Source organism: Artemia sp. Qi Xiang Cuo, chromosome 21 (assembly GCF_049724085.1).
Source record: "Artemia sp. Qi Xiang Cuo chromosome 21, ASM4972408v1, whole genome shotgun sequence".
Lineage (NCBI taxonomy): Eukaryota > Metazoa > Arthropoda > Branchiopoda > Anostraca > Artemiidae > Artemia > Artemia sp. Qi Xiang Cuo.
Window position 1 is genome coordinate 6,580,583 of NC_142814.1, and position 27,479 is coordinate 6,608,061.

Here is a 27,479-nt window from a genome sequence, read left to right on the forward strand (position 1 = left end):
GACAAGGTAAAGCACAACAAAACACTACTGAAATATTCCAACTCTTGCATTTCACGACAGAAATTCAAAATGAACTTCGAAAAATAAAGAGAATGTAACTGTGACAAGTTAGCACAACAAAACACTACTGAAATATTCCAACTCTTGCATTTCAATGAAATAAATTCAAAATGAACTATGAAAATCAACAGAATGTAACTGTGACAAGGTAAAGCACAACAAAACACTACTGTAATATTCCAACTCTTGCAATTCACGACAGAAATTCAAAATGAACTTCGAAAAATCAAGAGAATGTAACTGTGACAAGGTAAAGCACAACAAGTCACTACTGAAATATTCCAACTCTTGCATTTCACGACAGAAATTCAATATGAACTTTGAAAAATTAAGAGAATGTAACTGTGACAAGGTAAAGCACAACAAAACACTATTGAAAGAAATTCAAAATGAACTATGAAAATCAACAGAATGTAATTGTGACAAGGTAAATCACAACAAAACACTACTGAAATATTCCAACTCTTGCATTTCACGATAGAAATTCAAAATGAACTTCGAAAAATCAAGAGAATGTAACTGTGACAAGGTAAAGCACAACAAGTCACTACTGAAATATTCCAACTGTTGCATTTCACGACAGAAATTCAAAATGAAGTTTGAAAAATCATGAGAATGTAGCTGTGACAAGGTAAAGCACAACAAGTCACTACTGAAATATTCCAACTCTTGCATTTCACGACAGAAATTCAAAATGAACTTTGAAAAATCATGAGAATGTAACTGTGACAAGGTAAACCACGACAAGACGCTACTGAAATATTCCAATTATTGCATTTCACGAAAGAAAATCAAAATGAACTTTGAAAAATTAAGAGAATGTAACTGTGACAAGGTAAAGCACAACAAAACACTACTGAAATATTCCAACTCTTTCATTTCAATTAAATAAATTCAAAATTAACTATTAAAATCAACAGAATGTATCTGTGACAAGGTAAAGCACAAAAAAACTCTACTGAAATATTCCAACTCTTGCATTTCACGACAGAAATTCAAAATGAACTTAGAAAAATCAAGAGAATGTAACTGTGACAAGGTAAAGCACAACAAGTCACTACTGAAATATTCCATTTCTTGCATTTCAACGAAAGAAATCCAAAATGAACTTTGAAAAATCATGAGAATGTAGCTGTGACAAGGTAAACCACGACAAGACACTACTGAAATATTCAAATTCTTGCCTTTCACGAAAGAAATTCAAAATGAACTTAGAAAAATCAAGATAATGTAACTGTGACAAGGTAAAGCACAACAAAACACTACTGAAATATTCCAAATCTTGCATTTCAATGAAAGAAATTCAAAATGAACTATGAAAATCAACAGAATGTAACTGTGACAAGGTAAATCACAACAAAACACGACTGAAATATTCCAACTCTTGCATTTCACGACATAAATTAAAAATGAACTTAGAAAAATCAAGAGAATGTAACTGTGACAAGGTAAAGCACAACAAGTCACTACTGAAATATTCCAACTCTTGCATTTCATGACAGAAATTCAAGATGAACTTTGAAAAATCATGAGAATGTAGCTGTGACAAGGTAAACCACGACAAGACACTACTGAAATATTCCAATTCTTGCATTTCACGAAAGAAATTCAAAATGAACTTTGAAAAATTAAGAGAATGTAACTGTGACAAGGTATAGCACAACAAAACACTACTGAAATATTCCAACTCTTGCATTTCAATGAAAGAAATTCAAAATGAACTATGAAAATCAAAAGAATGTAACTGTGACAAGGTAAAGCACAACAAAACACTACTGAAATATTCCAACTCTTGCATTTCACGACAGAAATTCAAAATGAACTTCGAAAAATCAAGAGAATGTAAAGGTGACAAGGTAAAGCACAACAAGTCACTACTGAAATATTCCAACTCTTTTATTTCACGACAGAAATTCAAAATGAACTTTGGAAAATCATGAGAATCTAGCTGTGACAAGGTAAACCACGACATGACACTACTGAAATATTCCAATTCTTGCATTTCACGAAAAAAATTCAAAATGAACTTTGAAAAATCAAGAGAATGTAACTGTGACAAGGTAAAGCACAACAAAACACTATTGAAATATTCCAACTCTTGCATTTCAATGAAAGAAATTCAAAATGAACCATCAAAATCAATAGAATGCAACTGTGACTAGGTAAAGCACAACAAAACACTACTGAAATATTCCAACTCTTGCATTTCACGACAGAAATTCAAAATGAACTTCGAAAAATCAAGAGAATGTAACAAGGAGACAAGGTAAAGCACAACAAGTCACTACTGAAATATTCCAACTCTTGCATTTCACGACAGAAATTCAAGATGAACTTTGAAAAATCATGAGAATGTAGCTGTGACAAGGTAAACCACGACAAGACACTACTGAAATATTCCAATTCTTGCATTTCACGAAAGAAATTCAAAATGAACTTTGAAAAATTAAGAGAATGTAACTGTGACAAGGTAAAGCACAACAAAACACTACTAAAATATTCCAAGTCTTGCATTCCAATGAAAGAAATACAAAATTAACTATGAAAATCAAGAGAATGTAACTGTGGCAAGGTAAAGCAGAACAAAACACTACTGAAATATTCCAACTCTTGCATTTCACGACAGAAATTCAAAATGATCTTAGAAAAATTAAGAGATTGTAACTGTGACAAGGTAAAGCACAACAAAACACTACTGAAATATTCCAACTCTTGCATTTCAATGAAAGAAATTCAAAATGAACTATGAAAATCAACAGAATGTAACTGTGACAAGGTAAAGCACAAAAAAACACTACTGAAATATTCCAACTCTTGCATTTCACGACATAAATTAAAAATGAACTTAGAAAAATCAAGAGAATTTAACTGTGACAAGGTAGAACAACAAAACACTACTTAAATATTCCAACTCTTGCATTAAAATGAAATAAATACAAAATCAACTAGTAAAATCAAGAGAATGTAACTGTGACAAGGTAAAGCAAAACAAAACACTACTGAAATATTCCAACTATTGCATTTCACGACAGAAATTCAAAATGAACTTTGAAAAATCAAGAGAATGTAACTGTGACAAGGTAAAGCACAACAAGTCACTACTGAAATATTCCAACTCTTGCATTTCACGACAGAAATTCAAGATGAACTTTGAAAAATAATGAGAATGTAACTGTGACAAGGTAAAGCACAACAAAACACTATTGAAAGAAATTCAAAATGAACTATGAAAATCAACAGAATGTAATTGTGACAAGGTAAAGCACAACAAAACACTACTGAAATATTCCAACTCTTGCATTTCACGATAGAAATTCAAAATGAACTTCGAAAAATCAAGAGAAGGTAACTGTGACAAGGTAAAGCACAACAAGTCACTACTGAAATATTCCAACTCTTGCATTTCACGACAGAAATTCAAGATGAACTTTGAAAAATTAAGAGAATGTAACTGTGACAAGGTAAAGCACAACAAAACACTATTGAAAGAAATTCAAAATGAACTATGAAAATCAACAGAATGTAATTGTGACAAGGTAAAGCACAACAAAACACTACTGAAATATTCCAACTCTTGCATTTCACGATAGAAATTCAAAATGAACTTCGAAAAATCAAGAGAATGTAACTGTGACAAGGTAAAGCACAGCAAGTCACTACTGAAATATTCCAACTGTTGCATTTCACGACAGAAATTCAAAATGAAGTTTGAAAAATCATGAGAATGTAGCTGTGACAAGGTAAAGCACAACAAGTCACTACTGAAATATTCCAACTCTTGCATTTCACGACAGAAATTCAAAATGAACTTTGAAAAATCATGAGAATGTAACTGTGACAAGGTAAACCACGACAAGACGCTACTGAAATATTCCAATTATTGCATTTCACGAAAGAAAATCAAAATGAACTTTGAAAAATTAAGAGAATGTAACTGTGACAAGGTAAAGCACAACAAAAAACTACTGAAATATTCCAACTCTTGCATTTCACGACAGAAATTCAAGATGAACTTTGAAAAATTAAGAGAATGTAACTGTGACAAGGTAAAGCACAACAAAACACTATTGAAAGAAATTCAAAATGAACTATGAAAATCAACAGAATGTAATTGTGACAAGGTAAAGCACAACAAAACACTACTGAAATATTCCAACTCTTGCATTTCACAATAGAAATTCAAAATGAACTTCGAAAAATCAAGAGAATGTAACTGTGACAAGGTAAGGCACAACAAGTCACTACTGAAATATTCCAACTCTTGCATTTAACGACAGAAATTCAAAATGAACTTAAAAAAATCATGAGAATGTAACTGTGACAAGGTAAAGCACAACAAGTCACTACTGAAATATTCCAACTCTTGCATTTCACGACAGAAATTCAAAATGAACTTTGAAAAATCATGAGAATGTAGCTGTGACAAGGTAAACCACGACAAGACGCTACTGAAATATTCCAATTATTGCATTTCACGAAAGAAAATCAAAATGAACTTTGAAAAATTAAGAGAATGTAACTGTGACAAGGTAAAGCACAACAAAAAACTACTGAAATATTCCAACTCTTGCATTTCAATGAAATAAATACAAAATTAACTATGAAAATCAACAGAATGTAACCGTGAAAAGGTAAAGCACAACAAAACGCTACTGAAATATTCCAACTCTTGCATTTCACGACAGAAATTCAAAATGAACTTCGAAAAATCAAGATAATATAACTGTGACAAGGTAAAGCACAACAAATCACTACTGAAATATTCCAATTCTTGCATTTCAACGAAAGAAATCCAAAATGAACTTTGAAAAATCATGAGAATGTAGCTGTGACAAGGTAAACCACGACAAGACACTACTGAAATATTCAAATTCTTGCCTTTCACGAAAGAAATTCAAAATGAACTTTGAAAAATTAAGAGAATGTAACTGTGACAAGGTAAAGCACAACAAAACACTACTGAAATATTCCAACTCTTGCATTTCAATGAAAGAAATTCAAAATGAAATATTAAAATCAACAGAATGTAACTGTGACAAGGTAAATCACAACAAAACACGACTGAAATATTCAAAATCTTGCGTTTCACGACAGAAATTCAAAATGAACTTCTAAAAATCAAGAGAATGTAATTGTGACAAGGTAAAGCACAACAAGTCACTACTGAAATATTCCAACTCTTGAATTTCATGACAGAAATTCAAGATGAACTTTGAAAAATCATGAGAATGTAGCTGTGACAAGGTAAATCACGACAAGACACTACTGAAATATTCCAATTCTTGCATTTCACGAAAGAAATTCAAAATGAACTTTGAAAAATTAAGAGAATGTAACTGTGACAAGGTAAAGCACAATAAAACACTACTGAAATATTCCAACTCTTTCATTTAAAAGAAATAAATACAAAATGAACTATGAAAATAAAAAGAATTTAACTGTGAAAAGGTAAAGCACAACAAAACACTACTGAAATATTCCGACTCTTGCATTTCACGACAGAAATTCAAAATGAACTTCGAAAAATCAAGAGAATGTAACGGTGACAAGGTAAAGCACAACAAGTCACTACTGAAATATTCCAACTCTTTTATTTCACGACAGAAATTCAAAATGAACTTTTGAAAATCATGAGAATCTAGCTGTGACAAGGTAAACCACGACATGACACTACTGAAATATTCCAATTCTTGCATTTCACGAAAAAAATTCAAAATGAACTTTGAAAAATTAAGAGAATGTAACTGTGACAAGGTAAAGCACAACAAAACACTATTGAAATTTTCCAACTCTTGCATTTCAATGAAAGAAATTCAAAATGAACCATGAAAATCAACAGAATGCAACTGTGACTAGGTAAAGCACAACAAAACACTACTCAAATATTCCAATTCTTGCATTTCACGAAAGAAATTCAAAAAGAACTTCGAAAAATCAAGAGAATGTAACAGTGACCAGGTGAAGCACAACAAGTCACTACTGAAATATTCCAACTCTTGCATTTCACGACAGAAATTCAAGATGAACTTTGAAAAATCATGAGAATGTAGCTGTGACAAGGTAAACCACGACAAGACACTACTGAAATATTCCAATTCTTGCATTTCACGAAAGAAATTCAAAATGAACTTTGAAAAATTAAGAGAATGTAACTGTGACAAGGTAAAGCACAACAAAACACTACTGAAATATTCCAAGTCTTGCATTTCAATGAAAGAAATGCAAAATGTACTATGAAAATCAACAGAATGTAACTGTGACAAGGTAAAGCACTACAAAACACTACTGAAATATTCCAACTCTTGCATTTCACGACAGAAATTAAAAATGAAATTCGAAAAATTAAGAGAATGTAACTGTGACAAGGTAAAGCACAACAAAACACTACTGAAATATTCCAACTCTTGCATTTCAATGAAAGAAATTCAAAATGAACTATGAAAATCAACAGAATGTAACTGTGACAAGGTAAAGCACAACAAAACACTACTGAAATATTCCAACTCTTGAATTTCACGACAGAAATTCAAAATGAACTTCTAAAAATCAAGAGAATGTAACTGTGAAAAGTTAGCACAACAAAACACTACTGAAATATTAAAACTCTGGCATTTAAATGAAATAAATTCAAAATTAACTATGAAAATCAACATAATGTAACTGTGACAAGGTAATGCACAACAAAACACTACTGAAATATTCCAACTCTTGCGTTTCACGAAATAAATTCAAAATGAACTTTGAAAAATCAAGAGATTATAACTGTGACAAGGTAAAGCACAACAAGTCACTACTGAAATATTCCAACTCTTGCATTTCACGACAGAAATTCAAGATGAACTTTGAAAAATTAAGAGAATGTAACTGTGACAAGGTAAAGCACAACAAAACACTATTGAAAGAAATTCAAAATGAACTATGAAAATCAACAGAATGTAATTGTGACAAGGTAAAGCACAACAAAACACTACTGAAATATTCCAACTCTTGCATTTCACGATAGAAATTCAAAATTAACTTCGAAAAATCAAGAGATTGTAACTGTGACAAGGTAAAGCACAACAAGTCACTACTGAAATATTTCAACTCTTGCATTTCACGACAGAAATTCAAAATGAACTTTGAAAAATCATGAGAATGTAACTGTGACAAGGTAAAGCACAACAAGTCACTACTGAAATATTCCATCTCTTGCATTTCACGATAGAAATTCAAAATAAACTTTGAAAAATCAAGAGAATGTAATGGTGACAAGGTAAAGCACGACAAGTCACTACTGAAATATTCCAATTCTTGCATTTCACCAAAGAAATTCAAAATGAACTTTGAAAAATTAAGAGAATGTAACTCTGACAAGGTAAAGCACAACAACAAACTACTGAAATATTCCAACTCTTGCATTTCAATGAAAGAAATTCAAAATGAACAATGAAAATCAAGAGAATGTAACTGTGACAAGGTAAAGCACAACAAAACCCTACTGAAATAGTCCAAACTCTTCCATCTCACGACAGAAATTCAAATTGAACTTCAAAAAATCAAAAGAATGTAGCTGTGACAATGTAAACCACGACAAGAAACTACTGAAATATTCCAATTATTTCATTTCATTAAAGAAATTTAAAATGAACTTTGAAAAATTAAAAGAATGTAACTGTGACAAGGAAAAGCACAACAAAACACTACTTAAATATTCCAACTCTTGCATTTCAATGAAATAAATTCAAAATGAACTATTAAAATCAACAGAATGTAACTGTGACAAGGTAAAGCACAACAAAACACTACTGAAATATTCCAACTCCTGCATTTCACGACAGAAATTCAAAATGAACTTCGAAAAATCAAGAGAATGTAATTGTGACAAGGTAAAGCACAACAAGTCACTACTGAAATATTCCAACTCTTGCATTTCATGACAGAAATTCAAGATGAACTTTGAAAAATCATGAGAATGTAGCTGTGACAAGGTAAACCACGACAAGACACTACTGAAATATTCCAATTCTTGCATTTCACGAAAGAAATTCAAAATGAACTTTGAAAAATTAAGAGAATGTAACTGTGACAAGGTTAAGCACAACAAAACACTACTGAAATATTCCAACTATTGCATTTCAATGACAGAAATTCTAAATGAACTATGAAAATCAACAGAATGTAATTTTGACAAGGTAAAGCACAACAAAACACTACTGAAATATTCCAACTCTTGCATTTCACGACAGAAATTCAAAATGAACTTCGAAAAATCAAGAGAATGTAACGGTGACAAGGTAAAGCACAACAAGTCACTACTGAAATATTCCAACTCTTTTATTTCACGACAGAAATTCAAAATGAACTTTGGAAAATCATGAGAATATAGCTGTGACAAGGTAAACCACGACATGACACTACTGAAATATTCCAATTCTTGCATTTCACGAAAGAAATTAAAAATGGACTTTGAAAAATTAAGAGAATGTAACTGTGACAAGGTAAAGCACAACAAAACACTATTGAAATATTCCAACTCTTGCATATCAATGAAAGAAATTCAAAATGAACTATGAAAATCAACAGAATGTAACTGTGACAAGGTAAAGCACAACAAAACACTACTGAAATATTCCAACTCTTGCATTTCACGACAGAAATTCAAAATGAACTTCGAAAAATCAAGAGTATGTAACAGTGACAAGGTAAAGCACAACAAGTCACTACTGAAATATTCCAACTCTTGCATTTCACGACAGAAATTCAAGATGAACTTTGAAAAATCATGAGAATGTAGCTGTGACAAGGTAAACCACGACAAGACACTACTGAAATATTCCAATTCTTGCATTTCACGAAAGAAATTCAAAATGAACTTTGAAAAATTAAGAGAATGTAACTGTGACAAGGTAAAGCACAACAAAACACTACTGAAATATTCCATGTCTTGCATTTCAATGAAAGAAATTCAAAATGAACTATAAAAATCAACAGAATGTAACTGTGACAAGGTAAAGCACAACAAAACACTACTGAAATATTCCAACTCTTGCATTTCACGACAGAAATTCAAAATGAACTTCGAAAAATCAAGAGAATGTAACTGTGACAAGGTAAAGCACAACAAGTCACTACTGAAATATTCCAACTCTTGCATTTCACGACAGAAATTCAAAATGAACCTTGAAAAATCATGAGAATGTAGCTGTGACAAGGTAAACCCCGACATGACACTACTGAAATATACCAATTCTTGCATTTCACGAAAGAAATTCAAAATGAACTTTGAAAAATTAAGAGAATGTAACTGTGAAAAGGTAAAGTACAACAAAACACTACTGAAATATTCCAACTCTTGCATTTCAATGAAAGAAATTCAAAATGAACTATGAAAATCAACAGAATGTAACTGTGACAAGGTAAAGCACAACAAAACACTACTGAAATATTCCAACTCTTGCATTTCACGACAGAAATTCAAAATGAACTTCGAAAAATCAAGAGAATGTAACTGTGACAAGGTAAAGCACAACAAGTCACTACTGAAATATTCCAACTCTTGCGTTTCAACGAAAAAAATCCAAAATGAACTTTGAGAAATCATGAGATTGTAGCTGTGACAAGGTAAACCACGACAAGAAACTACTGAAATATTTCAATTCTTGCATTTCGCGGCAGAAATTCAAAATGAACTTTGAAAAATTAAGAGCATGTAACTGTGACAAGGTAAAGCACAACAAAACACTACTGAAATATTCCAACTCTTGCATTTCAATGAAAGAAATTCAAAATGAACTATGAATTTCAACAGAATGTAACTGTGACAAGGTAATGCACAACAAAGCACTACTGAAATATTCCAACTCTTGTATTTTACGACAGAAATTCAAAATGAACTTCGAAAAATCAAGAGAATGTAAGTGTGACAAGGTAAAGCACAACAAGTCACTACTGAAATATTCCATGTCTTGCATTTCACGACAGAAATTCAAAATGAACTTTGAAAAATCATGAGAATGTAGCTGTGACAAGGTAAACCACGACAAGACACTACTGAAATATTCCAATTCTTGCATTTCACGAAAGAAATTCAAAATGAACTTTGAAAAATTAAGAGAATGGAACTGTGACAAGGTAAAGCACAACGAAACACTACTGAAATATTCCAACTCTTTCATTTCAATGAAAGAAATTCAAAATGAACTATGAAAATCAAAATAATGTAAATGTGACAATGTAAAGCACAACAAAACACTACTGAAATATTCCAACTCTTGCATTTAACAACAGAAATTAAAAATGAACTTCGAAAAATCAAGAGAATGTAACTGTGACAAGGTAAAGCTGTGGATTTCCACCATTCAGGCTGGTGGACTAAGACCCCAATACTGAGCTAGTGGATTTCCACCATTCAGGCTGGTGGACTAAGATCCCAATACTGAGCTAGTGGATTTCCATCATTCAGACTGGTTGACTAAAACCCCAATACTGAGCTAGTGGATTTCCACCATTCGGGCTGGTGGACTAAGACCCCAATACTGAGCTAGTGGATTTCCACCATTCAGGCTGGTGGACTAAGACCCCAATTTTCCAACTCTTTCATTTCACGACAGAAATTCAAAATGAACTTCGAAAAATCAAGAGAATGTAACTGTGACAAGGTAAAGCACAACAAGTCACTACTGAAATATTCCAACTCTTGCATTTCACGACAGAAATTCAAAATGAACTTTGAAAAATCATGAGAATGTAGCTGTGACAAGGTAAACCACGACAAGACACTACTGAAATATTCCAATTCTTGCATTTCACGAAAGAAATTCAAAATGAACTTTGAAAAATTAAGAGAATGTAACTGTGACCAGGTAAAGCACAACGAAACACTACTGAAATATTCCAACTCTTGCATTTCAATGAAAGAAATTCAAAATTAACTATTAAAATAAACAGAATGTAACTGTGACAAGGTAAAGCACAACAAAACACTACTGAAATATTCCAACTCTTGCATTTCACGACAGAAATTCAAAATGAACTTCGAAAAATCAAGAGAATGTAACTGTGACAAGGTAAAGCTGTGGATTTCCACCATTCTGGCTGGTGGACTAAGACCCCAATACTGAGCTAGTGGATTTCCACCATTCAGGCTGGTGGACTAAGATTCCAATACTGAGCTAGTGGATTTCCATCATTCAGGCTGGTGGACTAAGACCCCAATACTGAGCTAGTGGATTTCCACCATTCGGGCTGGTGGACTAAGACCCCAATACTGAGCTAGTGGATTTTCACCATTCAGGCTGGTGGACTAAGACCCCAATTTTCAAACTCTTGCATTTCCCGACATAAATTCAAAATGAACTTAAAAAAATCAAGAGAATGGAACTGTGACAAGGTAAAGCACAACAAGTCACTACTGAAATATTCCAACTCTTGCATTTCACGGCAGAAATTCAAGATGAACTTTGAAAAATCATGAGAATGTAGCTGTGACAAGGTAAACCACGACAAGACACTACTGAAATATTCCAATTCTTGCATTTCACGAAAGAAATTCAAAAATGAACTTTGAAAAATTAAGAGAATGTAACTGTGACAAAGTAAAGCACAACAAAACACTACTGAAATATTCCAACTCTTGCATTTCAATGAAAGAAATTCAAAATGAACTATGAAAATCAACAGAATGTAACTGTGACAAGGTAAAGCACAACAAAACACTACTGAAATATTCCAACTCTTGCATTTCACGACAGAAATTCAAAATGAACTTCGAAAAAACACATTCTAAAATCATCTCTTAAAATGTCTTTAACTGTTTCACCGAAATGTCTAAAGCGGTCTCGCCCCAATGTTGTTTTTGATATTATTGTTTTGTCTCATTTTTAATTGCTAAGAATCCTTTTTCCTGTGTTAATATCTCTCTTCATCCAAGATAAGAACATCTGTTTATTTGAAACCTACTTTGTAACGAGCGTTTAACATTCAAATTACACCTGTCGGATTAATATTCAGCCTTCCCGATGGCATATTTTGATAAAGGATTAAATACGCACAAAGCTAAGTGCAAAACACATCCCAGTTTAAGAACGTTTGTTCAACCATCAACTGTGAAATAGTGATTTGTTTATATAGAGTTTGCTTAAGGAAATAATGGATTTTTGCATTAGAAAACATCTTGCTTAAAAGAGAAATTACAGGTAAGGTTTTATAAATCTATAGAAAGGTATGATTAGCTATTTGCTACTTCTGTGTTATAACCACTCTTTTATATACTGCTAATTTGGTTAATGGTAATGAATGAAAATGAAATAGGATTATTATAGAATAGTCTAGAAACAAATTTAAGTTTTACTCATCAAAAGTTACGCGCTTGAGAAAATTTGCCTTATTTTTGAAAATACGGAAAGAAAAAAATGATATACATTTACAAATTCTGACTGCACAAGCTCCTAGAATAGCATGGGAGGGAACATAAGCCCTTAAAATAGCATGGGAGGGAACATAAGCCCTTGTAATAGCATAGGAAGGAACATAAGCTCCTATAATAATATGGGAGGGAACATAGAATAGCGTTGAAGGGAACATAAGCCCTTAAAATAGCATGGGAGGGAACATAAGCACTTAAAATAGCATGGGAGGAAACATAAGCCCTTGTAATAGCAAAGGAAGGAACATAAGCTCCTAGAATAGCATGGGAGGGAACATAAGCCCTTAAAATAGCATAGGAAGGAACATAAGCCCTTAGAATAGCATAGGAAGGAACATAAGCTCCTAGAATAGCATGGGAGGGAACATAAGCCCTTAAAATAGCATGAGAGGGAACATAAAATAGCATGGAAGGGAACATAAGCCCTTAAAATATCATGGGAGGGACCATAAGCCTTGTAATAGCATAGGAAGGAATATAAGCTCCTAGAATAGCATGGGAGGGAACATAAGCCCTTAAAATAGCATGGGAGGGAACATAAGCCCTTGTAATAGCATAGGAAGGAACAGAAGCTCCTAGAATAGCATGGGAGGGAACATAATCCACCCAAATCCATAAGTACATGCTCTGGAAAGGTACCAAGAAACATAAGGCAAGCAAATAACACAGGAAGGAACATAAGGCCCTTCCTATGTCATTCCTTCCATTCCATTCCTTCCTATTCCTTCCTATGTCATTTGGGGCCTTAAAGGCCCCAAATGACATAGGAAGGAACGTAAAGGCCCCAAATAGCATAGGAAGGAACGTAAAGGCCCCAAATGACATAGGAAGGAACATAAGGGCTCAGAATCCAGACGACGCATACTACTCCTAATAACTCTTAAAAAAGGTTTGATTCTCTTTTTTAAAGAACAAAGGAATCGTTTTTAAAGAACTGAGACAAAAGGTCGAACTTTATCATAAAGAGTGGGGCATTGAGGAGGGGACAACCCCCCTAATATACGGAATAATTTCTGTTCGTTTTAAGTTTCAATGTTGCTCCTTACTTTTAGTAGACAAAACTTTCTTTTTTTTATTTAACTCCTGATCATTTTCAGATAATCTCAAGAAATCCGCACTCTCCGTGGAAAATCCTCCCAAAAAAGATTCCTCCATAGAAAATTCCATCCACACTGCGAATTCCCCCCAGGAAATTTCATGCTCAATCATTAGCATACTTTCATTTGCAAAAACAATCATTAGCATACTTTCCTTTGAAGAAAGACTTATTTTTATTTTTAAGGGTCATGGGGGAATCCCCTCAATGTGAAAATTTTTTATCGGAAATCCCCCCCCCATGAAAAGTTTTCCTGTCGAAAATTTCCTATGGAGAATTTCTCCTGGTAACATTTCCCCGTGAAGAATTTCTTCCGTTGGAAATTTCATCCTACAAAAAAATCCCCCAGAGAATTCTATTTCCCTTCAAAATTTCCCCAGGACAATATCCTCGAAGCATCTCCACACGCAAAATGAGATCACCATCGAGAACGTAAGACAAACAAAACGAATTCCTTATGAGAATTATTGGTAATGCCCCCCCGTGTGAAATTTCCCCTGGAAAATTCCCCACCTGAAACATTCAACGCTATGACAAATTCACCCCGTACAAAATCTTTTCCACATGATCTCCACCCCACCCTTAAAAAATGCTGATATATTTTCTTATTACAAATAGGCCTACTATATAGCAAAAATAAGCAAATTTCATAACTTGCGACCCTTTGTCTGGTAGTTGTGGGGGTCATGTCATTTCCAAAGACATATTTATTGTACCTCTCAACTATATTGAATAAAATGACTATCTAAAAATTTTGATCGGACGACTTTTAGGAAAAAAGGCGCGGGAGGGGTGTTAGTTGTCTTCCAATTTTTTGTCACTTTAAAAAGGCAGTACAATTTCTTATTAGCCTTCTAAAGAGCCCTGCCACGATATTTTTAAGACCATTTGTTTGATACAATCACCCCTAAAAAAAAAAAAAAAAAAAAAAAAAAAAAAAAAAAAAAAAAAAAAAAAAGCACACATCCCTGGTCTTTCTTCTGGCAAAAAATACAAAATTCGACATATTTGCAGATTGGCGCTTGGAACCTCTATGATAGGATACTCTGGTACGCTGAATCTGACGGTGTGATTTCCATTAAGATTCTTTTACTTTTAAGGGGTGTTTCTCCCCTTTCAAAATTTGGCAAATTTTCTCAGGCTTATAGCCTTTGACTTGTAACACTAAACTTAATGAATATTATATATTTGGAATCAGGATAATAAGTTGATTCTTTCGATATATTAAATACAGAAAAGTTTTTTCTACTGAAAGTAAGTAGCAACATTAAAACCTAAAATGAACAGAAATTATTCCGTATATGAGGGGCAACCCCTTCTCCTTAATACCTCGCTCTTTACGCTAAAGCTTTTTTTTAGAACATTTAAAAAAGATTACTGTTCTAACTAAATGACCCGTGTGTTTCAGGAGTCGTTCTTAAAGAATTGGGACAAAAAGTCAAACTTTAGTGTAAATAGCGAGGTATTGAGGAGAAGGCAGCCCCCTTGACACAAGTAATAATTTCTGTTCGTTTTAAGTTTTGATGTTCCTCCTTACTTTCATTTGAAAAAAAACTTGTTTTTTTTATTCAATTTCTGATCGTTTTTAAATAGTGAAGGGAAATCTTGCTCCCCCTCCATGGAAATTTCCCTCTCGCAACGGAAAATCCCTCCATGGAAAGTAATTTCCACGTAACCCTCCCCCCCACCTCACCAGAAAAATTCCTCTCAGACAGTTCCATTCTAGTTAAATCCTCCCCGCCCTCCCCCCCCCCGAATTTCTAGTTTACGTTTTAAGGTGAAAACTTTTTCTTAGCCTACATTCATTTGAAAAGATTGTTTTCAAAATCATGCCAGAAATCCCCTCCTGCGTGGAAAAGTTTTCCCGCAAATAACCCACCCCCTAGTAGAAAGCTATTCTCGCAGAAAATTCACTCCGGAGATTTATCCTGTCGACCCCCCCCCCCCCTTGGCAAATTTACCCCGTGAAAAATTCCCCTCTTACGGAAAGATCCTAAACAACTCTAGCTCGGTAAAAACTCCCCCCCCCGGAAGATTCCTCTCAACATCTCCACATGTAAAAGTGAGTCTGCAAAGAGAAAGTAAGACCACTAAAACGAAATTCGTGCAAGAATTCTGGCAAATTCCCCCAGTGTAGAACTTCCTCCAGAAAGTTCGCCTTTTGAAACTTCCCTTCCCATGTAAAAATCTCCTCGTGAAAATCTCTCCAGCAGAAAATTCACCCCCCTCCCGCCCAAAAATATATGAATACTTCCCAATAAGAAATTCTATACGTAAACAAACGACACATTTTATAACTTAAAGACCTTCCCCAGGGGTTCCGGGGGTCTTGTTATTTCCAAAGGCATAGTTATTGGGCTTTTCAACTATGCTGAACAAAGTGGCTACCTCAAAATTTTGATCTGACGTTTTTGTGAAAAAATTGGGGGGGGGGGGGTGAGAGGGGGGGTAGCTACCCCCCAATCCTTTTGGTTACTTAAAAAGAACATCAAAACTTTTAAGTTCCGTTCCCATCAGCCATTTCCCGATATTCTAGGACTATTGGTGTGATGTGATCACCCCTGGGAATAAAAGAACAAATAAACACACAGTTAGATGCAACCTAAACAGGAAAACATAAGAATAATCAGTTTCCAATATCCAAATAGAAATAGGGTTGTTTTATCAAACCTGGTAGTATTATTTTTTCTCTATCAATTTTTTTTTCTCAAGAAGGTGGCCATAAGAAATATGGAACATTTAAGCACTTAATAGAGCTCCATATATTTGTAGTCTCAAGAATTGTGCTCCGTAACTGAAGCTCTGCCTGAATGAAATTATATTCTAGTAACAGCCTAGGAGGACAAATATATGAAAATATGGGAAATTATAAGAACTTTGAGACTTCTCAAAATTCCACATTTTTGCAGATGGGACCTTAAAACTTCTGCAATAGGATTCTCGGATACGCAATTTGCTGATGTGATTTTCATTAAGATAAATGACTTTAAGGGATGTTTTTTCCCCTTTTTAAAACTCAGGCAAATTTTCTCAAGCGTGTAGCTTTCGATGGACAACACTAAACTTAATGAATCTTATATACTGTTCGTGTTGAGATGTATTATCGCTCTTTACTTTCATTTAATAAAAAAAACAGGTTTTTTAAACTGAAAGTAAGGAGCGACATTAAAACTTAAAACGAACAGAAATTATTCCGTATATAAAAGGGGCTGTCCCCTCCTCAACGCCTCCCTCTTTACGCTAAAGTTTTTTATTGTTTTAAAAAATAAAGCTGTGAAACAGAGTCAAACTTTAGCGTAAAGAGCGGGGCATTGAGGAGGGGACAGCCCCTTTCAAATACGGAATAATTTCTGTTCGTTTTAAGTTTTAATGTCGCTCCTTACTTTCAGTTTTAAAAACTTGTTTTTTTTTATATAATTTCTGATCGTTTTTTAGTTAATGCAGCTTTTATTAAGGCTCACCGTCATTGAATAAGTTAACAAAATTTGCATAAAAAGTTTACTTTTCTTTTGCTAAATGGTTGTCTCTAAATTTGGCTCTGACGTAATTTACAAATTAACTTACGTAACGAACTTCTATATTCGCATATTTTTCTTCTGGCAAAAAATACAAAGTTGCAGATTTTTGCAGATATGAGCTTGAAACCAATGTAATAAGGTTTTTTGATACGCTGAATCTGACGGCGTGATTTTCATTAAAATTCTTTCACTTGTAGGGAATGTTTCCCCCCTCTTAAAAAATCAGGTAAATTTTCTCAGGCTCGTAGCCTTTGATGAGTAATACTAAACTTAATAAAATTTTTATATTTAAAATCAGTATTATAAGTCCATTCTTTTGATACATTTATTGACATCAAAATTCCGTTTTTAAAAGTTTCGATTACTATTGAGCCGTATCGCTTTTTTTTATTGTTTTTTATTACCTCTATGAGGGGGTTTTCCCCTTAGTCAATACCACGCTCTTTACGTTAAAAGTAAAAAAAAAATTAATTCACAAACCCCTGAATCACAAAGACCGTTTAATTGGAATAGATAGCTCTTTTGAAAGCACTAAAAAAAACTGTAGCGTAAAGAGCGAGGTATTGACTTGGGGGAGAACCCCCTCATATACGTAATAATTTATGTTCGTTTTAAGTTCTAATGTTGCTTCTTACTTTCAGTTGAAAAAACTTTTTTTTTCAATTTAATTTCTGATCGTTTTTTAAATAATGCTAGGAAATCCGGTGCCCCCTTCATAGAAATGTCCATTACCCCTAAGGAGACATCCTCCACGGAAAGATTCTCCCGAGTAGCCCACTCCTCCAGCCCCCCCACCAGAAAAAAATCCTTCCTGAAAATGTCTGTATACTTCCCAATAACCAATACAATATATAGCAATGGGCAAAGTTCATAACTTGCAGCCCTTCCCCCGGAAACTGTGAGGAACTAAGTCATCTTAAAAGACATATTTATTAGATCTTCGACTCTGCTGAACAAAATGGCTATTTCAAAATTTTGATTGGGTGACTTTGGGAAAAAATGAGCGTGGGAGGGGGCCTAGTTGCCCTCCATTTTTTGGTCACTTAAAAAGGGCACTATAACTTTTAATTTCCGTTCCAATGAGCCCTCCTACGATATTCTAGGACCACTGGGTCAATACGATTACCCCTGGGGAAAAGAAAGAAAGAAAAAAAAACCTAATAAACACGCATGCGTGATCTTTCTTCTGGCAAAAAATGGAAAATTCCATATTTTTGTAAATAGGAGCTTGAAACCTCTACAGTAGGATTCTCTAATACGCTGAATATGATGGTGTGATTCTATAATTCCATTAAGATTCTATAAATTTTAGGGGGTCTTTCCCCCTTTTTTCGAAAATGAGCCAAATTTTCTCAGGCGCGTAACTTTTGATGGGTAATATTAAACTTGATGAAACTTATATTTTTGAAATCAGAATTGAAATTTGATTCTTTTGGTCTATCTATTGGTATAAAAATTCCGTTTTTTAGAATTTCGGTTACCATTGAGCCGGGTCGCTCCTTACTTACAGTTCGTTACCACGAACTGTTTGACTACAAAGTAAGATAAAATATTCTTAAGAATAAGGAGGAAGCTTCGTATAGAGTAAAGTTAAGCTTAGGGCAGAGTAAGCTTAGAGTATAAATAGTAAGCAAAGAGATAGTAAATAGTGCGAATCAAAGAAAGAGAGAAAATAGTACTTTTTGGGAAAAATTATTTTTGTTCTTTTTTTTGCAAAGTAAAAAACAAAAAAACAAATTTTTTTTTCGTTTAATTATATTTAAGAACCATAGCTATTCAAATTCGTCCCTGTCTGTCTGAAAAAGTAAAACTATGAATTTCACTATCAGTCTTAACTTATCGGGGGAATAAAAATCTGACATTAGGAAATGCTGTATCTTATCAAACCTTGTTTTGTATATGCCTTGTTTTTTTCCATCAGACAATGAAACTGCTAAAGTACAGTACCCGGTTGAACCATTTAAATATTTTACTGATTGATTACTGATTATTTTAGTTATATTGAGGATTCAAAGCTATTCATTATCCTTGTCTTCTGTCTGAATACCGGTCTTAACTTGTCTGGGAAATCAAAAATCTGATATCAGGAAACGTTGTATCTTATCAAATGTTGCTGTAATTTAGTATATGCCTCGTATTTTAGATCGGCAAATGAAACAGCAATAAGTGAAGTCTCCCGTTGGACCATTCAAATATTTGATGAGATTACTGATCAGGATGTCTACGATAGAAGAGAGCCTCCTCTGTCTGATGGACCGATTTCTGTTGAAGCTTCTGTCTCCATGACGATGCTAAGTGATGTTGACATACATGAATCAGTAAGAAGCTTCTTCAATAATTTTTTTTTTCGTTAGAGGAATAGGAAAAAAATAATTGGAATAAAAAAAGTAAATCAGGAAACCTTCTGTTGATATCTTTGCTAAAATATGAAAGACGAAATGGATGTAAATAGTAAATAAATTCTTAGGCCACCCTACCTTTCCGTTCATAATTGAAATAAAAATCTATCAATATTTGGTATTTTGTTTGAGACAGTAAAAGACAAAAAAGCCTTTTTAATAGAAAATAAACAATCCATTCCGAATATTTAGGCTTCATATCCGGAAGCCTAACACAAACGCTAAACAAAAAAAAAAAAAAAAAAAAAAGCGATAGGATATTTTATTTTGATGTGAGTTTCCTCTCGTCTTTTTTCTGGGTTTTGCGTTTGTGTGTTTCTTTGTTTTTATGCTTTGTTCAAGCTATTTTTTGTAGATTTTGTTTGTTTTCTCTTCGAATTTTCTCTCTAGATTTTATTATCGTTTATAAAAGATTTCGGGTATGAAGCCGAAATAATTGGATTTTTATTATTAATTTTGTATTGAAAAGCTATTTAATTTTTTTGCATTAGACATTTATTTTTTATTCTTCACTGTCTTAAAATTTCTTCGTGTTATTAATAGATTACTGTTTCAATTGTGGATACAAAGATAATTTTTCATATGCTAAACAACAAAGCAAAATACTTTCAATAAAAAAGATAATCTGAATAAAGACCAATGGGGCTTAGCTTAGGTACCGACCGTTACGGGAAAGTACTAATACTAACAACTCACGACAGCACCAAGCCGTCTGAGGCCAACATAGCTATGGACGCTCCTCTCTCATCGCAATCTATTCAAAGCCTCCCTCTTTACATCCTCCCAATAATTTCCCTTAATTCCTTACTTGCATCCTCCTCCCACCGCTTGCAGAGATGACCTGCTTTTCTTTTAGTCCTAGACTGGTTGACCAACAAGGATGTTAACAGCCTAACTGCTAATCAATAGCCATATTACTATGTTGTATTCGAGCATCTCGTATATTGTTTCGTATAATGTCTCGCTGTTGAGACGCGGTGAAACAGTAGAGACTGAAAAAGGAGACGCAATCAGTGACTCCCGAAAACTTAGGAAAATAGCTAAGGAAAAAATTGCTTAACAATAGTCATATAAATACCGAGACCAAAATATCTGATGACCTCTCCTAGAGAAACAATAACATAAGCTCAGCATGAAAATATGTCTTCAGTATCAATTATATTCTGGGATTGATGGGATTAGTCCGAATCCGAAGCATTAGTCATTGGAGATTTTCTAAACGAATTTGAAGTAATTATTTTGACTGCATATGTATATACCAAACAAATGACAAATTTCTTCTACCACAAATTAAACCTTGACACAAAAGACAATGAATCAATATGCCTGAATTATAAGTGGTAAGGCCGTTGTAGCCTTGTCATATCCTTTGGCATATTGTCGTGGTATGATCTACAAACTATGTAGCTACCTTGAAGGTACAACCTGCTTAGAAGGTTCAATTGATAGTAAAAGTGTTGGGGCAAAATATGTGTTGCTGACACCAGGGAAAAATTTGAAGGCTTCCAGGTTTTTAATCCCTTGGTCTTGTTTAAAATATTTTTAATTTAGAGAAACAAAAGCACTTACCTTCAAATTTCAAGTTCTTTTTAAGATTTTCGATAAATTGTTAGATTTCACGTTTATGTTAGTTTTAACTGATTGATTTTAAGTTTACTTAGTTTAAGTTTTTGTTCGAGTTCCAATTTCTGTATCACAAGATACCTTCTAAGAACTTCAGTGGAATTATTTCACAAAAATAGAGGTATTTTTGTATTTTTCATGATTTTTGTATTTTTAAAAAATGATGTATTTTTCAAAATCTAGTGGGAAGCCGTTTTTTTTTCTACAATATATTCAATGAAAATACCATAAAAAGGTGTTTTCAGTGAAAACAGCAAAAGCACACCTCCCAAAAACCACCCAAAAATTTAGCAGCCCTTTACCACCCAAACCCCTTGCCTTCTAACCTCCCCTCCTCCATTGACGTCACTGAAGGATTTAATATAGCTTGTGATATTTAAAAAAAATTCCAGGACTTCTCAACAGAATTGTGGGTTGAACTATCGTGGAAAGATGAAAGACTTGCTTTTTCATATTTCCCAGACGGACCTGAAGTACTGCAAGGGGAAATTGAGTTCGCAGAAAAGATTTGGAAACCCAGTCTATACGTTCTGAACGAAAAACAATCATCAGTTGTTAAATTCCCACAAGCAAACGTGCTGATTGAAATTACACCAGATGGTCACGTTACATATTCCTTCAGGTCAGTGTTTTCACATTGTTGAGTAATGATAAATCATAACGACATTAATGAAATTTTACTCTAGATCGTCATCTCTATAGTTAGGAAGGATGCCTTAGAAGCAGGGTTTTCACATTTCAAATTCGATTTTTCCTATTTTTATATCAATTTTCCCTAAGAATCCTTGTCTTAAAGTCTGATTTCTTCCTTTTTTTGCCGTAGAGAAAATAAATATTTTGCCATAGATTTCTATACAATATACACGAAAAACATAGTGCAACATCAAGATGTTATTTTTTACTTCAGATAATAATTGGCATAAAATATTTTGCATTACGGATTAAGTGCAAAAAAAGTGCAATTAAAAAAAAGTTCAATTAAGTATCATCTCCAGCAATTCATCACACGTAGCGCTTGCTTTCGTCTTGAAGCCAGCGACAGCTTTTGGTATGCTGACAGTTTTATCTTCGTTTTTCAACCAGTAATTGACTCGAACATGTGAGAACAGTGCGACATTCTCGAACCTATTTCGGATGTCTGTTTTGATTATTTTCAGGAGACTAAACAAACGCTCAGCTGGCACATTTCTAAAGGGTAACGAAAAGATCAGTGATATGCACTTCCACAAATTCCGGTTACTTGATTTTGCCACTGCGAGTCTTCAGGCTAAATATCTTCATCCAGTACTGCTCAACTGACAGCTTTTCAACTTGGGCATCTCCCAAATGAAGCTCACTGACATCGGTCATTGCCTGAAATCTCCATTCTACGTCCGTTTTTTGGAACCAACACTTTTCTGTTAGAGGAAGAAATTTTGTAAATAGTGGCCTTAGAGATTTTGGCTTCAAATTTCTTGCATTCCTTGGTTCAACCAAAGCCGAAATGTCATAAATTTCGTCTTCAAACTTGAAACGGTCTTGGATCTGCTTGATATTTCGACAAGACTGGTAAAAGAGATCAATATTATCACTTGGCTCTTGAGCATCTACGAATTCTTGAATTGAATCGGTTGCACCTATTCCCACATGCGTCTGGTTTAAAGGCAGGTACTCACTTGAAAGGTAAGGATTCAGTTCGATAAACAAATCAACACTGCAAATGTAGTCCAGTTCCATGAAGTTAGACACAATATCATTCAGAAGTTTGCTGATACTGGCCGTTAGGGAGTGAAGAAGGGGGAAATTAGATTGAAAAACTTATAAATTGGAAGCCTAATAAATTGGGATTGAGCAAATCGTGAAGCTATAAAAGATTCTTGTACTTCATTTAAGCAAAAGATCCATTTTGCAAGGTTTCACTTTTGTAACACAAAGATGTTTGAAGGTCACCAAAAGTCACTGCCCTCTAGAGGGAGAAGGAGTGGAGATAGGTACTTCTGAATACCTTCCAGGGGCTTACTTTACTCTGTAGACCCATACCTGAAAGTTTCATTTTCCTAACCTTACCCCTTTCTAAGACAGCGAAAAGTAGCTAAACTAGAATTTTACCTCTGATCCCTACTGTGCTTAGATTAAGGATAAGATTTGTTTTCACAGTCTTGAGGCAAGCAAAGCGTAGGCAACTTGCTTCTATTCTACAATTGCTGCATAGCCTAACCAACACTCCCTTATGTCGGTAAGTTTACACCAGTCAAATCCATTGCTTAAAAATAAATACGGGGCCTAGGCTACCTAAATAATATTGCAGGGTGCAACTTTTTGAAATTTTGGTAATTACAACAAGAAATGCCAGTGTTGCTACATAAGCTTCTTAAAAAACTGAGAATACACAATCTTTGAGAATTTTTCAGCCTATGTTTGAAAAATCCCTACTTTGCCCTAGATTTCCCTTTGTCCCTAAATTCAAAATAAGTCTCCCTAAAAGAAGGGAATTTCTCCCTAAAATAGGGTAATTTCCCTAGAAGTGAAAACCCTGCTTAGAAGTGTTAAAAGTCACTTTTTTAAGATCCTATTTGCCCGATTAATTGTCGAAGTGCTGCCATTTTTACTAGAAGGCTATGAGCATTTGATGTAATATTGCTGAATTTCTTCGCTTATTCTGATCATGCTGCTGAGACAGTTTTAGGTCTTATGAAAATGTAAGCAGAGTTCTGTTTTATAGAGGAGAGGGGCAGAGACCTACAAAAAAAAAAAAAAAAAAAAAAACTTTACGGTTATTAAGTAACCTTATAATTGAGAACTGTAACTTCTGGGGTTTCCAATTTACTCGGGTAATGCAAATTTGGGACTTCCAGGTATCACTACGGACAATCACGGGGATCTAGCAGACCATGGAGCTCCAAATCAGCACTAATGATCATTTTAAATAATCTTTATTTTCAAATTTTGCCGTATTTCCAAAGTATAGCTAAAGTAAGAATTTAATTTCATAATTCACCCAAAAAATTCCTTGAAATTTTTTATATTTATTTTTTCTTCACAAATTTCTTATGCAGTTTTGATTATGGCTTAGGGGTTTTCTACGTTTGCAAGGGGAAAAACTATTCCTATAATTTACTAAGACACAGTGTGAGGGGAGTTTTAATTGCCATGGTTCAGATTAGCTGTTTTAAACTTTGGAGGTAATTTTAATGTAAGCTACCTTTAGTTTTGACGATAAATTGGCAATATTTTTATTGGCTATTAGATCAGCCAATTTTTTAGCCAGTAATATCCGATTCTAACCTTCTATATGCTTGCCCATTTGGCCATCCATACCTCTTGGAAGGTCTGTGAATAGTTTTTAACATATACAGGATATAGTATGTAGGTTCGTCGTTATAAGGGAGAGCTAGAAAACTAGTTTTCTCTCTGGAAAGGACGATCTAGCTCTAGGAATAAAACTAACTATGCTTTTTCAGTATTTTGCTTTTCAAATGTTTCAATTTTTTCGTTTTGTTTCGTTTTTTTATATTACCTGAAAAGAGGGAGAGAGAGAAGGAGAGAGAAAAACAGAAGGGACCAATCATCCAGGACATCACTATTACTAAGATTTTGATTAATGGAGAAAATCATATAACCCAAAATGAATGTCTGTAAGTTAAGAGCAAAGCCATGTTTTGTTTCCCTTTTTCTATTCTTCTCTCATCATATTGCCGTCTAATAGCTTATAAACCTCACCCTCAAGATATAACAAGATAGCAGAGAGTAAAACAGGGAAACACTTTTACACTAAAAGAGAACAGACACAAAAGGAGGGATGAGTTGATCCCCATAATAAGGGAACCAAATGTCATATGTCAGAAATGGGAGCCAAAATGGCTCCCCAAATGCCAGAAAAATATCATGTAAATTACTTTGAAACAAGAAGACAGGTTATTTGCTTAAGAAATATTCCAAGTCTCATGACTTGTTCTGGAAATAAGTTATTGTTATTACTTGTTTACCTTTTATCCAGATAAAAGAAAAGCTCTGCCATCAAAAATAAGTAACAACCATCAAAAATAAAAAAACTTCGCAGTAGGCTTCAAAAAATATTGTTAGGCATTGTTTTGTCACTTAAGAGAAGGGATTAAACCAACGTATTCAAGAAAATAAAATGATGTAAATAGTTTTTATATGAGGGTTGTCCTTAATGATTTTCTTGCCCATAGCAATTTGGGAAAAGCTGTGGTTTCCTGATGTATTATACTCATTCCCAACCATTTTCTCATATAGGCTATACCAAAGAAATGAGGGACAACCATCTGGACCCTCTATGCCACTTTGCCAATGACATAGAAGCCCATACTGTCATCTGCGTACGGTACTATTCCCTTTACGTGAATCTCCTGGAGACCTGAGACTAGAATGGCCAAATATTTGAAACAATCTGACTCATGAACAGTGAACCGTAATTCCGCAATACCCAGGAGTAGTTTATCGTCAAATCAAACATTCTATATCATCATCCCCACGATTTCAGAGGCGGCGAGGTTGGCCGAATAAAGAGAGAAGTGGGATCTATCCATTACTTAAAAAAAGGTTATCAAATGAGCTGGTGAACTTAGTTTTATAGAAGTTCATTTCTCAGCAGTAATTGGGGGCGGGGGGCAAATGTGTTTTTAAAAATTTAGAAAACCAATCTTATTGTCTTTTCACTTTTTCTCAGTGAAAATACTAAAAGACATTTTTCAAAATCTATGGGCAGTGGGGGCACAACAAATTCAAAGGAGGAAAACACTCTCCTTCCACCCTCATCAAGTTGGCCACTGCCACCTGGGCTCCAGGACACAGGATATACATCTTTTGTGAGACTTGTTGCCGAATTTGCATGCACCGCAGCCCAAGCCACCTGAGGCCTTGGGGCTCCACCTCCCTCTTATCAATCTATTCTACACTTCCCTCTTTACACCCTCCCAGAAAGTTTCCATTTCCCTAAAAAAAAATTCTTAAGACAGCCTCCCAACAAAACGGAGGACAACCTGCTTTCTGTCTATCCTAGCAAAGGACAATCTTTGCCCATTATGGTTGGCTGAAAAGTATTATCTTTGAGAATATATCATAATTTATCCGCAAAACGTGTGATAGCCATGTAAACCTTTCTCTCAAGATAGGCTAACCATACAAGTGGGATTCAATCACACTTTTCGTACAGCCTACTGTCTGAAATACGGTCAGTTAGTAGGGTACCAAAAACAATCCATAGGCCACAAAAAGACCTTTGAGGTTAGCTGCCAAAAAAGCTGGATTAGCAATAAGAACGTGTTTATAAATTATTTCTCTTTCATCTCATTGAATCGCCTTCTTTTACCTCACATTTTATCAGTCCCGGTTGAACTTCGCTGAAGTGAGGATGCTAGGACTGGACTGCCTTGGAAAAAAAAAATTTTGGTTTTATTGGTTGCATGTTGTGAGTTTTTTTTCTTTCATATATTTTTGTCTTGCTGAGGACGGCCCTTGGACATAGGGCCGAAATATTCATTCAAATTATCTCCACTGTCTTGCAAAAAGATTTCCATATTGTTCTTCGTACTTTTGTTGTTTAATCCATAGGCAATTTCTCTGGAAAACATCTAGCAAATTTTCGTCCATTTTTCAGAGCAGCCATGATCCAGAATTAAACTTGACCGCTTTCATCATGTAGCTTCCAATATTCTAAACTTGGTTCGCAGACTGATCTTGCCATTCTTCCAAAAAGTTTTTTCATCTGTGAAAAAACAACCTTTGCCTTGGCTGTTTTATTTTTGAAATCTTCACTATACCCACCGTTTGTATTAATAAAACTACCAAGGTAAGTTCCGAGGTACTTTTGAAGGCCTAAGAGCTCTGTCAAGGCAAGGCACTTTTAAGGTTTAGTGATCTGTATCAAGGCCAGACACTTTTGAGGATCAGTGAACTGTATCAAGGCCAGGCACTTTTGAGGGACAATGAGCTCTGTTAAGGCTCGGCGCTCTTGAGAATCAGCGAACGGTATTAAGGCCATACATTTTTGAGGATCTATGAACCGTATCAAGAGCAGACACTCTTTTGATGGTTGGGGTCCTTGATGGTTGGGGTCCTTGGTGGTTGGAATACAGAAGTAGAGGTGACCCTATAACTCCTGTCCCTCACCCCTGCTGCCACCTATAACTTGTTTTTACATAATTCATGTCTGTTTGTTGTCAGTGAGAATTTGAAAACAGGAATTTTGTCACATTTATGGATGGTTTTATGGATTTTGTCAGTGAGAATGAAAAAACAGGAACTTTGTCACATTTATTTGATGTTTTTCATGGATGGTTATGTGTGTAGGTCAATTTATTTGATGTTTTATGGATTTTGTCAGTGAGAATTTGAAAACCAGGAACTTTGTCACTTTCATGGATTATTGAGTCTAA

At 34.3% G+C, this 27,479-nt stretch overlaps 1 protein-coding gene across 1 annotated transcript in view; it reads left to right on the plus strand.

Annotated features, from left to right (window-relative positions):
* LOC148939195 (pH-sensitive chloride channel 2-like) overlaps window positions 1-27,479 on the plus strand; it is a 98,492-nt gene that overhangs the window by 14,002 nt on the left and 57,011 nt on the right. Inside the window, exons 2-3 of the mRNA XM_089106742.1 lie at window positions 19,224-19,398; window positions 21,495-21,724. Coding sequence (XP_088962868.1) covers window positions 19,224-19,398; window positions 21,495-21,724 — 405 coding nt within the window. The remainder of the gene's footprint in view (window positions 1-19,223; window positions 19,399-21,494; window positions 21,725-27,479) is intronic.